We start from the raw sequence: 16,455 nt of genomic DNA on the forward strand, positions 1-16,455 counted from the left end.
AAATAGCTTATGTGCCTCCAAAGGATCTTAGTTTTTCTGAGGTGACCTCCTACAGTTTCAACACCAGTTGGTCTCCTGCTGGAGAAAATGTTTTTTCATACCACATCACCTACAAGGAGGCTACAGAGGATGGCGAAATCACGGTGGTGGAGCCAGCCTCGAGCACCAGTGTTGTCCTCAGCAATCTGAAGCCAGAGACCCTGTACTTGGTCAACGTGACCGCAGAGTATGAAGATGGCTTCAGCATCCCCCTAGCTGGACAGGAGACCACGGCAGAAGGTAGGAGGGGATTTCTTCACTGTCTCCCCCAAACGAGTTCATGATAGAACAGAGTCACCATTTGAAATCACCATCTGCTTTATAGTTCAGCATTGTGAATGCCCTTGGAAGATTCAGTGTCTTTAAAATATAGATCCTCATAATTCTTTTTAAAGAGAGTAAGAGCTTTTTAGGTAAAAGACCTCAGATTTATTTTGATGAATTTGAAGCTGAGACATAGATAACTGTTAAGAATTATGGAATTAACTCTTGAACTGCTGCTTATCCAACATTTTCTGTCCTATGTTTCAACAGTGTCATGTTCAAGTACTTCTGAAACTACCAAACTTCTGATGGCAAATATATTGTACCCAACTTTTTTTTTTTTTAAAGTAACAAAATTTACCTTCCTAACCATTTTATTTTATTTTTAACATTTATTTATTTGTTTTGTTTTTTAGGACCATGCCCATGGCATATGGAAGATCCCAGCCTAGGGGTCGAATTGGAGATTCAGCTGCCGGCCTACTCCACAGCCATAGCACGCCAGATCCAAGCCATGTCTGCAATCTACACCACAGCTCATAGCAGTGCCGGATCTCTGACCCACTAACTGAGGCCAGGGATCCAACCCGAATCCTCATAGATGCTTGTTGGATTCATTTCCATTGAGCCACAACAGGAACTCCCTACCATCTTAACCAATTTAAATTGTACATTTTAGTGCAGTTAGTACATTCATATTGTGCTACCATCACCACATTCATCTCCAGAACTTTTTCATCTTGCAAAACTGAAACTCTCTAACCCATTAAACACTAACTCCTCACTCTCACCACAACTCCCTCACCCTTGCACCCAGAAACAACTGTCCTACTTCTTGCTTCTCTGAACTTGACCACTCTAGGTATCTCATATGAGTGGTATCTCATATGTCCTTTTGTGATTGGCTTGTTCCACTTAATGTCCCCAGGGTTCATCCATGTTTGTAGCACATGTCAGAATGCCCTTTCTTCTTATGGCTGAATGACACTCCATTGTACATATATTCCCACTTTTCTCTATCCCTTCACCCACATGGACACGTGGGTTGCTTCCATCTTTTAGCGACTGTAGATAACGCTACTAAGAACATGGGTGTACCAAGTTTACCAAATGTTTTAATTGGTATTTGTCTAGATGTGTCCATGTTACTGGATAAAGTTGAATATTTCCTGATTCATTTCTCTATGTTTGACATTTAAGGTTTCCCATGAAGCTGGTTAGAAGACTAACAGCAGGGAGTTCCCGTTGTGGCACAGTGGTTAACGAATCCGACTAGGAACCATGAGGTTGCAGGTTCAATCCCTGGCCTTGCTCAGTGGGTTAAGGATCTGGCATTGCTGTGAGCTGTGGTGTAGGTCACAGACTCGGCTCGGATCCTGCATTGCTGTGGCTCTGGCATAGGCTGGTGGCTGCAGCTCTGATTTGACCCCTAGCCTGGGAACCTCCATAAGCCACGGGAGCGGCTCAAGAAAAAGCAAAAAGACAAAAAAAAAAAAAAAAAAAAAAAAAAAGACTAACAGCAGACAATTACTCCTTAAGATAAATGTAGTGAATATTACAGGAGTTATCAGCTGTTCCTCTCTATTTTTATTGGGTTAGAAGAAGCTGAAACAGCAGTGTGATGAATTAAAGACAGTTACAAAGAAGTGTTTGCCTGCAGGAAAGGAACATGTTGGTTTACCTTGCCGGTAAAAGCTAGAGAATCTTTTCTCTGAAAGACTTTTCAGATAAGATTGATTTTTCTTTTGCTCATGATTTTTCCACCCGAAGACTAGTAGATAAACTAAATAGCCTAAGTTGTCTTCTTGTCTTATGATTTTTTGTGATTATGTAACCTAGCAGTCCACATTAAAATATTTCTGATTTTCTGATGATTTCTCTGTGATGCCCACATGGCCATTCAACGAGCCTGGCCTTTTTGCTTCAGCCCTGTGAAATGGGTATGAGACTATGTCTCAAGAAGAAATTGCCATCGAAAGGGCTTTTGAGTAGAGCTGACTTCACTCCTATAACTGAGACTCGAAATGACCCATTAATTAAACTTCAGAGCCAGTATGTTAGTTTTGACTAATTTAGTCTTTTTTTTTTGCCATATAAAATGAATCATGGTGCACGTCTGCCAACTGCCATTTCTTTTCTTGGGATATTCAATTCCTTTCCCCCTGTCCCTTGATGTGTTGGATATTTACACAAACTTCTAATTGTGTGTGAGGTGCATGCAGATATTTTACAGTGTGGTTTCACTCCAGTGAATTTAGTTCATCTTTCTTCGCTGTGTGTCCATATTAGCAATTTTCCCCTTAAACAAATAGGTCAGTTAAATATGTTTAAGCAACCACAAAGCCGAATGATGTTCTCATTTGGGCTTAGTGAAAATTTCACTTAAAACTATGTTATGAGTCCATGGATGTTATTTATATTGCACTTTAATCTCAAGATTTAGATGCAACTAGCATTCCTTGAGTCTAACACAAGTGTTTGGTCTAACACATGTATGGTCTAATTATTTTCAAGTCAAATGACTGTACAGATTAAAAAAGTTAGTTGTAGGACTGATTGGATAAGATAGTTTGCTCAAGGAGGGAAATGGGGTAGACATGGGTCTTAGGCATTATTTTCCTACTTTTTTTGAGAAAAATCTAATAAGAGTGAAAACCTTCTTATAGCTAAAGAAACCAATTGTTTTTATTTTATTTATTTATTTATTTATTTTTTGTCTTTTTGCCTTTTCTAGGGCTGGCACATGGGGTTCCCAGGCTAGGGGTCAAATCGGAGCTGTAGCCACTGGCCTATGCCAGAACCACAGCAATGCAGGATCCGAGCCTCGTCTGCAACCTACACCACAGCTCACAGCAACGCCAGATCCTTAACCCACTGAGCAAACCTGCAACCTCATGGTTCATAGTCAGATTCATTAACCACTGCACCACGACAGGAACTCCCAATTGTTTTTATTTTTGAATTTTCTGTTGATATTAATTTCTAATTGAATAGAATATTTATGGTTTTCAAAGCTTACTATTATATACCTCATCATTTTATTAAAAGGTTGACATTACTGAGTTTCTTTCTGGATATTGTAGAGTATTTGTTTGCTGTTTCAGAATCTAGTTAATACCTGGCTAAATGAATGCAGGAACCAGGATGTTTGTCAAAAAATTGCTCATGGATTTGCTTAGAGAATGCCATAATGTTGTGATTAAAAGCTATTTTTTTATTTTTCACGTATAATCATTCAACTATTATTTTTAAAATTTCAGTCAAAGGAGCACCTCGAAACCTAAAGGTGACGGATGAAACTACGGATAGTTTTAAAATTACCTGGACTCAAGCTCCAGGGAGAGTCTTAAGGTATCGGATTATCTATAGGCCAGTTACTGGTGGAGAAAGCAAAGAGGTCACCACCCCAGCCAATCAGAGGAGGCGGACACTGGAGAACCTGACTCCAGACACAAAATACGAAGTATCTGTAATTCCTGAATATTTCTCGGGACCTGGCACTCCGCTGACTGGGAATGCAGCCACTGAAGAAGGTAGAGCAAATGCTCATCGTTTGGTCATAACTGAAATCTTGGACTGTAGGAGAAGCTTTGGGCAATTTTCTAGATACTATGAACCACGAAATGCCTTGTCTCAATTCTCTGAGTGTCTTAGATGGTAGTCCTATTAGACTTGAGCTACTCAGATATTTGACTTACTTGTGACAGCATTTATTTGTGTCAGCAGAACCTGAATGCTGTGATATGGACCACATACTCTTTTAAAATAATATTATGAGGAGTTCCCATTGTGGCTCAGAGGAAACAAATCTGCTAGTATCCTTGAGGATGCAGGTTTGATCCCTGGCCTTGCTCGGTGGGTTCAGGATCCGGCATTGCTGTGAGCTGGGCACAATTGCAGTTGTGGCTTGGATCTGCTGTTGCTGTGGCTGTGGCATAGGCTGACAGCTGCAGCTCTGATTGGACCCCTAGCCTGGGAACCTCCATATGCTGCAGGTGTGGCCCTAAAAAGATAAAAAAAAAAGTTATGAAGTACTCTGATGTAAACTAAAGGATGATTAGGGATTAAAAATCAAACTGTTAAGCACCATTGATTCAGATTACAAGTTAGTTCTTCAGGAAGATTTAGAAATAACGACTGTTTTTATTTAAATGAAATGATTAGGCTCTTAGGATAGATTCTGATATTAGTTGCAAATTATTAATATTTAATGTATTATTTCATTTTATTCCTTATCTTTAAAAGTTTTTTTTTAAAGAATAATAACTATATATTAGCAATAGTGAACAGTTATTAAGCACCTATTTGTGTCAGTTTCTGTGCAGAGAGCTTTCCCTTTATTATCTCATTTAACTTCTGCATGGAATCTATGAGGTCGTTACTTTATTATTCCAGTTTTTCAAAAAAAAAAAAAATGGAGGCTAAGGAAGCTAAAAGCTGCAAGTCATGTTGCTAATAAGCGATGCACCTGAGTTTGTGGACTTTATTGCCCTCATGCAGACATCACGAGGAATATTGGTTCTAGCCCAGCCTGCTTCTGCATCACCTTTCCCTGGATGCAGCTTAGCTAACTAGCCTCTCTGCAGAGACCTTCCTACATCCCACCTGGTCTTCTCCTCCTCTCTCCCCTCTGGGAGAAGTCACTGCTCTCTTACTCCCTCTGAATGGGGGTCTAGGGCACCAGAAAGAGACTCAGTGATGCTTCATCTTTCTGTTTCCTGAAGCAAAAGTGGCTGGCTGATGTGTGTCTGATGGGGAGAGTCATAGGGTTGGGTGCCTTGAGGCTCTTCAGAGGCCACATGGGCACTCTTCCAGGAAAGTCACGAAAAGACAAACCTCATAGTTGTAAAGGCGTGAGCAACCCCTGAATTTTACCCAAGACTCAACCTCAATTGGGCTATTTCCTCTCATATATTTATTTCCGAAAGACAGCATTTATTTTTTTATCTCTTATGATTTTTATCACATCAGTGTATTTCATGGCCATCACATTTAGATGTTCTTAGCTTTATGCCAACAGACACTCCCTTTTTTTTTGTCTTTTTAGGGAGAACCCATAGCATATGGAGATTCCCAGATTAGGGATCGAATAGGAGCTGTAGCCACACCACAGCCACAGCAACACAGGATCCGAGCTGCATCTGCGACCTACACCACAGCTCAGGGTAATGCTGGATCCTTAACCCACTGAGCAAGGCCAGGGATTGAACCTGTATCCTTATGGATGCTGGTCAGATTCGTTTCCACCGAGCCATGATGGGAATTCCCAACAGACCCTTTTTAATGATGATTTCTTAGAGGAGGTAAAATTTCCATTGTGATGCTAATCAGCATATATACACTTTATAGTGCTTTTTCCACTTTTACAGAAAACATCTTAAGTTTTTTACAAGAATGATTCTAACATGAAAGATTTTAACCTGTCTAAATATAGAAGAGGAATTGGATGTCCTTTGCTTTGTTTCTATTAACCTGTAGGGCCCAATTTAGAGATGCTTCAACTCTTGGTTGGTCAGTAGTTACAATAGTCATAATCCCACCCAGGATATAAATTTGATTGTATATTTATATAAAGCAACAAAGTGTTTTAAAAGTCATTTTGTTAAATAATTTCTGATTTTTTTATTTTAATGAAGTTAGAGGGAACCCAAGAGACTTACGAGTCACTGACCCTACAACATCAACTATGAAATTATCTTGGAGTGGGGCGCCAGGAAAAGTGAAACAGTACCTCGTCACATATACGCCGGTGGCAGGAGGTGACACTCAAGAGGTCACTGTTCGGGGAGATACAACCAATACGATACTGAGAGGATTAAAAGAAGGGACGAATTATGCCTTGTCTGTGACAGCCTTGTATGCGTCCGGGGCTGGAGAAGCTCTTTTCGGAGAAGGAACGACACTTGAAGGTAATCACTGTCGTATTTTAGAGCAATCCCTGAGCTTGTTTTAATTACATTAGGAAGCTTAAAATGTTTTCAAAGAATTAAATCTGGGAAAAACAGGATCCTTTGTCTTAAAAGGAATTTGTGCTATCAAATAAGTAGTCGTAAAACTGCCTCTTATTCAGAGATGTAGAATGTAAGCTGGTGGAAACATGAAACTTGATTAGGAAGAAGGGTGTTGGAAAGCTGAGCGCATGGTGAGGTTGTGGAACTGGGTCTAATGCCACAGTTGGGTAAATAAATAGGTGTGTGTGACATTCACAGTGGCCAGGGGCCCTGGGGAACATTCCTGGAGGAAGAGTTTGGAATCACCATGGTAACACAGCTGCTTCTAAGACCCAGGAGCAGACAGGAACCCTTTGCTGACTCTGCCTCTTTCCAGGCACCATGCATGTAAACATTCTAACAGCTTGAGAAGTAGGACAATCCAAGTTTTTCTGTTTGTTTTGTTTTCTAAATGACCTCTAAAATTCAGCCCTGTGTTAGAAGTTCAAAGTTAATTCAGTATTTAGCAAGAACCACCACAAATCAAGAGGTGTTTCCTTGGTTCTCTGGAGTTCATGGTCAGAGGGCTTCATATCTCTTGGGCTTTCTTTGACATATAATGGCAGCTTAGCTTTGACTCACTACAACTACAATGTAAGTTGCATGAAAGTGAAAATACAAATTTAACTCAACTCAAATCAGAATGGATTGTAAAGTTAAAAAGAAATATCAGTGGACCTTACAATGATGATTCAGTTCCATAGATGGGGGCTGAAATGGGAGCTAAAGTATATGGCTTTCCTTTTATTATCATCATTTTTTCTATGACTTATTTAAAATAACTGTAGGAAGAAAATGAATCTGAAGTATCTTTTGTAATGTGATATGAGGCAAAACACCTATCAGCTTTAGTGGACGCAAGATGTTGAAGGACTGTAGATGCAATTAACAGGGATAAGTCCTACAATAGGCAGTTTTGATGAAAACTTCAAGACTTCGTTAAGAAAGAAATACAAATAGACATAAAGTTCTTATTGGAATCTTGTAAATTTTTAAAAAATTTTTATTTTTTTTTTATTTTATTTTTTTTATTTTCCCACTGTACAGCAAGGGGGTCAGGTTATCCTTACATGTATACATTGCAATTACAGTTTTTCCCCCACCCTTTCTTCTGTTGCAGCATGAGTATCTAGACATAGTTCTCAATGCTATTCAGCAGGATCTCCTTGTAAATCTATTCTAGGTTGTGTCTGATAAGCCCATGCTCCCGATCCCTCCCACTCCCTCCCCCTCCCATCAGGCAACCACAAGTCTCTTCTCCAATTTTATTGAAGTACAGTTGATTTACAATGCTGTGTTAATTTCTGCTGTACAGCAAAGTGATTCAGCTGTATAGATACAGAATTCTGTCTCTAACAGTGATCAAGAGTTTAAGTCCAGTGTGCCACGAAATTAATTATATAAGAACAGGATTTAAACGAAAGATTAAATACCAGTGCAGAAAATATTGCTTATCAGAAGAGTCCTGGTTGGGCTATTTCACCCTGTGACCTTGAAATAATCCTGTAACCCCTCTGAGTCTCAGTTTACCCATCTGTAAAGGAGACGGTCCATTATTCTCCCTTCCTCCCAGACTTACTGTGGAGATCAAATGGGAGAATGTAAGTGGAGCTCTAGGAACTGGAAAGTACTCCATATATATAAAGTTCATCAAGATGAAATGACATACATTTGAATGTCAAGTGAATCTACAAATTAGAACTGATATCTACAAATACAGATTTTGTAAGTATTTCAAAGATATTGATCAGCTATAATAAGTTTTGAAAAGAAAAAGAGATAGAAAGGAAATTACCTTAATTGCAGAGACATAATTCAAATAAAAGCACGTGGTCTTTATATTTGGAGCAACATTTGGACTCTCTGAGAAGTGTGTCCTTTTCTTTTGACCTTTGGAGTTCTCTTTCTCATGCGTTTTCTACAGGCTTCCAACACAGGTAACCTAGAGCTTTTTTTTGTGTGTGTGTGTGTGTAATAGTTGTAGCTTGCTTAAATTTGCGAACATTTCTCCTTTATAAGGAATATTTTGGAAATAATTTAATATTTTTACTTCTGCTTATCTTATACCATTTAACATTCTGATATTCTTCTGCATTTCTTACTTTAAAAATATATTTATACTCAGTCAAAATCTTGATTCTAAAAATTAAGGCATTTTTGATAAGGATAATATATTATCATTTTTTGAAAATAAAATACTCATTTTAATTAATGACACACATTCTATTGGGTGATGAATTTTCTAGGCTATGTGTATAGCTAAGTTGTTTATAATTTTATAGCTTTGCACAGTGGTTAGAAAATCTACCAAGTTATGTGCGTGTGTAAGTGGACATACGCACGTATGCACACACACACAAATATCTGATCAGAAATAATCTCAAAGGGAGATACACAGGGAACTATATTCAATCTCTTGCAATAACCTAGAGTGGAAAAAAATCTAAAAAAAATATATACATGTATAACCGAATCACTTTGTTGTATACCTGAAACCAGCACAACATTGTAAATCAACAGTAATTAAAAAATTACTGTTTCCCATTCTCTAAGGAGGAAGAAACCTAGATGATTTGCAAGTGTACTTTAAAAATATAGTTAATTCATAAATAAATTGTAATAATGATTTTTTTCCATTTACCCCCGAACTCTTTGCTCTAAGTGAAGGATTGAGGAAAATGCTGCCAGCCTGATTTTATTACCATATTTATCTCTTTGCATCATATGTGGTAAACTTGACAAATATGCAAAAGCATAGTTGTGACTAAATTAAAATAATAGATTTTTTGCCCCTGGTTATTCCATTTTATTTTATTATATTAACTCAGCCAAATCCACATACCATATACAGGAATAGGATATGATGGTAAATGCAGGGAATGGAAAAGCCCAGAAACAGAGCCAGGCAACTGCTTTTGAGGGTTGCTGTTTTTCTAATCTGTTTTTCTCTTGGGAGAGGAGGTGGTTAGAGCAGACCTTGGAGGAATGTTTCTTCCATCCAGCGGCATGGCTCAGCTGGCAAGGGCATGCTGTGGTTGAAAATTTTAAAGATGGACTGAAGTGCATTCTATTCAATTAGAAAAGAATTAAAAAAAATCATTAGTGTGGTCTATAACCATCCTTAACTTGAATCTGTTTCCTGGTGCTTCCCTGAAACGAAGCCATCTATCCTGTCCTTGGAAGGGAGATTTATTAGCCTTGGCCTTGGGGAGGTTCAAGGTTGGCCCTAGTACTGTATGAAATAGAATCACAAAGGCAGACTTTATGATTATTTCAGATCCAAGCTTCAGGGGAATCTGAGCGCAAACTAGTAGGTTTGATTTACATTGTTTTTTTTTCTCTTGTTGTTGTGGCTAGTAAGGTAGATTTAATGTAATTCCTAAAACACAGCTTTAAGTCTTGAAAGAATTTTTAGTTGTCACCATTAGTGCTTAAAGAGAGGAAAACCTGTTCTTCTAAACCTCAAAATGAATAATACTTACTTTAATTCAGAGATTTACCACAGATGAATGAAAATGTCAGTCTCTGAATAATACACTTCTTTTATTTTTGAGTGCTGTTTTTTTGGCTATGGAAAAGATGACTTTTCAGAATTGCCTTTGTTTTGGTTGCCATAGCAACTCTCCAGTGTCCTCATTATAAATGGCTTCCTGTACATCAAACCAAGCTAACTCAGCTGACATTTTGTTACAATGAAGGTTTTAGTACATCACAGGAATTCTTCTGCAAGATGTTGAGTAACACGGACTAAATAAGACGGACTAAATAAAGCCTCTGAGTTTCTCTAGATTTACTACTGTCTCATAATTTGAAAAATTGTACATTCTGGGTATAACAGCTCTGAAATTTCCAGAGAACTTTAGCACGGTCACTAAACAGTAATTTATATTTCCTTTTCTGAAAATTAGTGGCTCATCAGAGAAAAATCTAAATTACATTGGAGAGGTGACAGTTTATCGGAGAAATCTCATACAGGCATTGACATTGTAGGGCAATTTAATTGTTTAGGGGTTTGGAAGAACCATGTGCTGCTTAAAGTAATTATGTTAACTGATCAATAGTGACCTTTGTCCCTTGGAATGGTGACTTCGAGTCATTGGTTGTAAATCAAATGTGTTTCCACATGAACAGTCTCCAGAGCAGGTCTTCTGTATTCTGCTGTGGAAAGTTGGATGATTTTTGAGTTGAGCTCTAACGGAAAAGACAAATTGATTTAGAAGTGGGTTTACATTACATTTTCAATTTAACTTCTATTTTTGAAAGTGGTATGTGAAACTCAGTGAAAGTTGGCTGGAACAATCTATAAGATGAAAATTGAGTTTCATTTCATAATGATTAATTTTTCCGTTATCATCATTGGCTAATTTGTGTTATAATTATATTTGAATTGGATGATGATTTGCTTTTCAGAAAGCACATGGAAAAGGGCTAAGGAAATGGAGGAAAGTTCAGTGAGACATTAGTTCTTTGGCCTCATGTGTGGAAAAGTGAAATCAACCCTTTGTAGATGCTCAGATCATAAGAAATGCACCTTTCTAAATTACTTCCCATGGTGGCAGCACAGAGACGCAGGGAGGCAGTTGAAATTATGCTTTTTGACTACATGTGAATATGTTTTGAAGTCAGATCAGAAATACTGAGTATCAGAATTTCCAAAACTGATGAACTTTGTTTATATATTTTTTTTCTTTTTATGGATACACCTGTGGCATATAGAAGTTGCCAGGTTGCAAGTTGCCAGGCTAGGGGTTGCTCAAGTGGGAGCTGTAGCTGAAGCCTACACCACAGCCATGGCAACACTGGATCTGAGTCACATTTGTGACCTGTGCCTCAACTTGCAGCATTGCTGAATCCTTAACCCACTGAGTGAGGCTAGGGATTGAATCCACATCCTTGTGGATACTATGTCAGGATCCTCATCTGCTGAGCCACAAAGGAAACTCCTGTTTGTTTAACTTTGTGAGAGAAAAGCATTGTTATTCCTTATACCTATCCTAGCACTATCCTGGGGAGAAGAGCGTGAAGGGAAAACTACTGAGAAGGATCAAAGGAATAGAGATAAAAGCTGTCTTTACGACTTGTTTGAAGTAATGGCCAGACATTCTATTAGCAGAGGTAAAAGCAATACACAGAGCACAGGCACATGGTTCAGAACAGCAGAAAACAAGTACCATGAGATGGATGTTATTGAAAACAATGTCAATGGAGTTCCCATTGTGGCTCAGTGGTTAATGAAAATGACTAGTATCCATGGTGACATGGGTTCAATCCCTGGCCTCGCTCAGTGGGTTAAGGAGCTGGTGTTGCCATGAGCTGTGATGTAGCAGACACGGCTGGGATCCAGAGTTGCTGTGGCTGTGGTGCAGACCAGCAGCTGCACCTCCTTCAGCTCCGATTTGACCCCTAGCCTGGGAACCTCCATATGCCACAGGTATGGCCCTAAAAAGACAAACAAAAACAAAACAAAAACAACATCCCTGAGGTAAATAATGGGCACCCACCCAGACATCATAAAACCCACCTCTAAGTCTTAGGGCAGAGGGAGAGGATGAGCTCTAGATGGGGGAGACTTTGCTAGGGTAGAAGTGGGTCCCAGTTTGTGGAAAAGTAGAGACAAAGTGGTAGAAAATCTACTGGAGCTGGTTACTGCACACTGCCACTGTTTCTCCATCTTCCCCCTTTGAAGAATCATCATCCTTGCTAGACAGTCTGTATACTGGTCTTATGACTTTCCTCTTCCTCTCTCTTTCCTCTTCCTTCCCAGGTAAACCAAAAATCAGATTCTCTCCCAAACCCAATCCAAGCCAAAGCATCTCTTTCTCTAGTACTGATGTTTGAAGTTCCTCGGTTTGAGGACCAAAGTGAATGCCTGGCTAGGTAATCCTTGGGTTGACCTTCGTTCACAGGGAACTGTGACCAACTCTTGAATGAGAAGCACGTGTTGAGAGCCATTTCCTTTAGAGACAGGATGGAGGGGAGGAGAGCATGATGAACATCTTACAGGCTGGAAAGAATGTGAGGAGGAGCTTCAGTCAACTTCTCAGCCCTCCAAGGGTCAGCCTTCAGCTTGTTCTTCTACCTAAAGGCTGACAATTTACATGTGGCCAGAGACTTTACATGGTACACAAACCCTTGCACTGCCTACCTAGCATCCCTGTGTCTGCCGGTTCTGACCAGTTTTGCTTTCACCACACCTGAAAGCAAGTGTGAAGTTTCCTTCCACACTGACCAAACACAACTTCCAAATAAATGCCCCCTAGACCGAGGAGAGGAGCAGCAGAAAGAAGGGAAATGAAGAAATGAGAAAAGAATACAGAATTGTGGAGGAACTAGGATCACAGAAGAGACTGAAAAGATGTTTTAGAGAGTTTCAGGGCTCAGGGACATCTCCAGACATCTCACTCTAATTGATCAGGATGTGGCCAAGCCTCTAGCTCTCTGGGGGATTCTTCATATCTGACTGGGTCCAGTCCAGTTATTTTGCTGCTCAGAGCCCAGGGCCCTAGGAGCTGTGGTCTGATCAGCCAGTTGCATACCTCCTCCCCAGAGCAGCTTGGCCATCTGGTAGCCTGCCAGTTAGATCCCAGGGTGCAATTCAGCTGCTTCTTTTTTGATAATTTAATATTTGGCTAAGCCAAGATTCCATTTTAAAAAACTTCAGGGGTATAGGTTTGATAAAATACATATGTCACGAATACATCACATTCTGAAGATTCTTGGGTGTAATGCCAGCAACTTGAAAACCCAATCCTCCTGCTTTTTGGAGGAAAAAAATTTATCAGTGTGTTTGACAATAGTACAAACTTAATATTTAGGATTATTCTTATTGAATGGACTTATTGACATACAGGAAACCCATTGAAGCAGTTTCTCTCTTCACTTGGCCTCTGAAAGGAGGTATCTTTTTTCTTTTTTTTCGATTCCACATTCCTTTGTCATAAACATGGAATGTTGCAATGCTATGCCTGCAAACAATACCTTTATGTGCCAGGCAGAAACTATAATTTTTTGAGGATTTTTTTTTCTCTGTAAATGAGAATTTACTCAGTGTTCACTTGAATTAGTTATCATGCCGTTACTTAGAACTCAGGAATATTTTTTTTTAGCGAATATTTTATTTATACCTTAAAAAGTGCCTTTATAGATTCCGTCCAGGATTCCAGCAAGCCTTGCAAAGGTCTTTATTGCAATTTTACGAATATTTTGTTCTAGCTTTCCAGGTCTTGAGGCTGTTTACATTCGTTGATTAAAATCCATGGGCATACTTGTCTAGTCATCAAGGCTCCTTTTGTTTGTAGATCAGAAATGTCTTTGTGAATGTATTTTTGCCTCGACCACAATTCCTTTCCTATTATTTTCTCACAGTGAAGTTATTAGCCTGTGTTTGTGAGACTGATGGCTGTTGTCATGGAAATAAACAAGGTCGCAAATTCAATGCTGTAGAAAGTCGGAAGAAAGACAGACTGAGAAGCACAACCTTTTGGAAAACTAGATGCTGAAATGATTGTAAATTACTCCAGTGTTAATCTGGAAGATAGTTCCCATGTTCTAGCTAACTTTGTCTTCTGCTTTGGGGGAATGTTATTAATGCAGCTTTTAGCTTATCTAAATTCAGACTCACTTTCAAGTATTTGCAAGTATTATCACAACAGCTGTTGCTCATGGCCGTTTAGGAAATTTAAGAGAAGAAGCACATATGAGAAAAGGATATAGTGTATGTTAAGCCAAGGAAACATGTGCTGCAGATGGAAAACTTAGAGAGCAGTAGTTGGGATATCAATGAGCCAAACAAAATAAAAAACCGAACAACAACAACCAAACCAAGCCAAACCCAACCAAGGGAACAATTTGTTTATATTCCTATTAAGTAGAGAAGATATAAAGATATGCACCCATTTAAGTAGCAAATGCAATTAAAGAAGACCTTCAAATGAGGATTAGCCTCAAGTAATAAGGGAAAACAGTCCGTACGTTATTGGAAATAAATATTCTTGGTTGTAGTGAAATACGTAACTAATCTCCCTCCAGAGATGAGATGTCCTGTCAGCAGTTAAAGTTATTTATAATGGAGTTAGAATTTTCCATTTGGGCTTGGGGTCTGGTAGGATGCCCAGCTCCTATTTTGTTTACTTTTCCCTCTAAAATCCACCATCTATGATGGGTTTTTGTCCACCCAGATTTCCTTTTCATTTATTGTTATCTTTATGTACTGAAATTTAAATAATTATGAACATTTTAAAAGATATTCCTTTTTACTCTTTGATTCAAGTAAAATAACAGCCTTCAACACTCTTGTAGCAGCATTATATATCATTGCTTGAATACATAACAATTACTGGTAAAATGTATGCTGTAAAAGCAGATAGTTTTATATTTACATCATACTGTGGCATAAACCCTAGTAAAGGTAGCCAGTAAAAAGTGACCTGTATATTTATCTTACATTTAAATTATGGAAAGTTAGGGTTTTATTGGAAGACATCTGTGCCTCCTATTAAGTTGAGGTTTCCATATTTTTCCATTTGGGTTGTATTTTTTTTTTTTTTTTTAATGAGAGGGCCAAAATTTAGTAGCAGACATTTGCGATCAGCTAGAACAAGTGGTGTGTTTTATTTTGATGACTAATCGATTTTAGGTTTTCCAGAAGAATGAGTGGTTTTTAGTTTCTTTAAGGTTAAGCTATAATTGAAAGTTTGCATTTCTGCTTTTTAAACTACATGAACGGAGTTACCACCAGGAAAAAAAAAAAATATTGTTGGAATTAAGATTTGCAAGTGATGTGAGATTGTTAAGGTGATTGGAAATGGTACCTTGAAACTGAGCCTATTTAAATAAGATAAGTGGGGAAGAGATGATGGCGGAAAAAAAAAAGTCTTTGTGAACAATGGACTGTCATAAGGAAAACAAAAATATAAAATTTGGAGATTTACATGCATTTTTTTTTTTTCCCTTTGGGACTTTTTTTTTTTTTAAAGGCATGTACATGTACTTCATGTACTTTTTTTTTTTTTTTTTCTTTTTTAGGGTTGAACCTGTGGCATATGGAAGTTCCCAGACTAGGGGTTGAATTGGAGCTACAGCTGCCAGCCCTCACTACAGTCACAGCAACTTGGGATCCGAGCTGCGTCTGTGACCTATACCATTCTTCCTGGCGATACCAGATCCTTAACCCACAGAGTGAGGCCAGGGATCAAACCCGAATCCTCTTGGGTCCTAGTCGGGTTCGTTAAGCACTGAGCCACGACAGGACCTCCCATTTCTTCATTTTATTAGTTGAGAAAATTAAAAACTTATGGCATGAAAATCAACCTTAAACTTTAAAGAGTTTAGTTTTTTTCTCTCAAAAGAGGAAACTTCTGTTAACCTTTTTTTTTTTTTTTTTTTTTTTGGTCTTTTTGCCTTTTCTAGGGCCGCTCCTGCGGCATATGGAGGTTCCCAGGCTAGGAGTCGAATTGGAGCCATAGCCACTGGCCTATGCCAGAGCCACAGCAACGCGGGATCTGAGCTGTATCTGCAACCTACACCGGATCCTTAACCTGCTGAGCAAGGCCAGGGATCGAACCCGCAACCTCATGGTTCCTAGTCGGATTCCTTAACTACTGTGCTGCGATGGGACCTCCACCTTTTTTTTTTTTTTAAATTAAACTTTGGTTGATTTACAGTATAGTGCCAGTTTCTGCCCAACAGCCAGTAGATATTTAAAAGTGATTCCCTTTGCATTTCTGTTCCAGAGCGTGGTTCACCTCAGGGTTTGGTTACCAAAGACATCACTGACACATCCATTGGTGCTTACTGGACATCTGCTCCTGGAATGGTTCGAGGTTATAGGGTCTCGTGGAAATCACTCTATGATGATATTGAGGCTGGAGAGAAGAGTCTTCCTGGAGATGCCATTTACACTGTGATAGAAAACCTGCAGCCAGAGACCAAATACAGAGTTTCAGTATTTGCAACTTACAGCAGTGGAGAAGGAGAACCTGTGAGTGGAGAAGCCACAACTGAATGTAAGTAACATTACTCGGTACCTGGGTACGTGGTGCTACTTAATAGCTGTCAATGCTTGATAACCACTGGTGTTTTTTCTTTGTATGACACAAATTAGGACCTTCAATGAATGTTCGTTTCGTGCCTAAAATCATATCAAATTTGGAGCTATTGAATC

The 16,455-nt window shown here is 38.8% G+C and overlaps 1 protein-coding gene across 6 annotated transcripts in view; it reads left to right on the forward strand.

The window, feature by feature from the left end:
• Nucleotides 1–16,455, forward strand: part of COL12A1 (collagen type XII alpha 1 chain) — a 130,719-nt gene that overhangs the window by 25,536 nt on the left and 88,728 nt on the right. For 3 of the 6 annotated variants that reach the window (XM_013992820.2, XM_013992819.2, XM_021092360.1), the window contains exons 11-14: nt 7–279; nt 3,564–3,836; nt 5,940–6,212; nt 16,025–16,297. The exons of the other annotated variants lie outside the window; for them this stretch is intronic. In XM_013992820.2, the coding sequence (XP_013848274.2) occupies nt 7–279; nt 3,564–3,836; nt 5,940–6,212; nt 16,025–16,297 (1,092 nt within the window). The remainder of the gene's footprint in view (nt 1–6; nt 280–3,563; nt 3,837–5,939; nt 6,213–16,024; nt 16,298–16,455) is intronic. 6 annotated transcript variants of the gene reach the window in all.

Source organism: Sus scrofa, chromosome 1 (genome assembly GCF_000003025.6).
Source record: "Sus scrofa isolate TJ Tabasco breed Duroc chromosome 1, Sscrofa11.1, whole genome shotgun sequence".
Lineage (NCBI taxonomy): Eukaryota > Metazoa > Chordata > Mammalia > Artiodactyla > Suidae > Sus > Sus scrofa.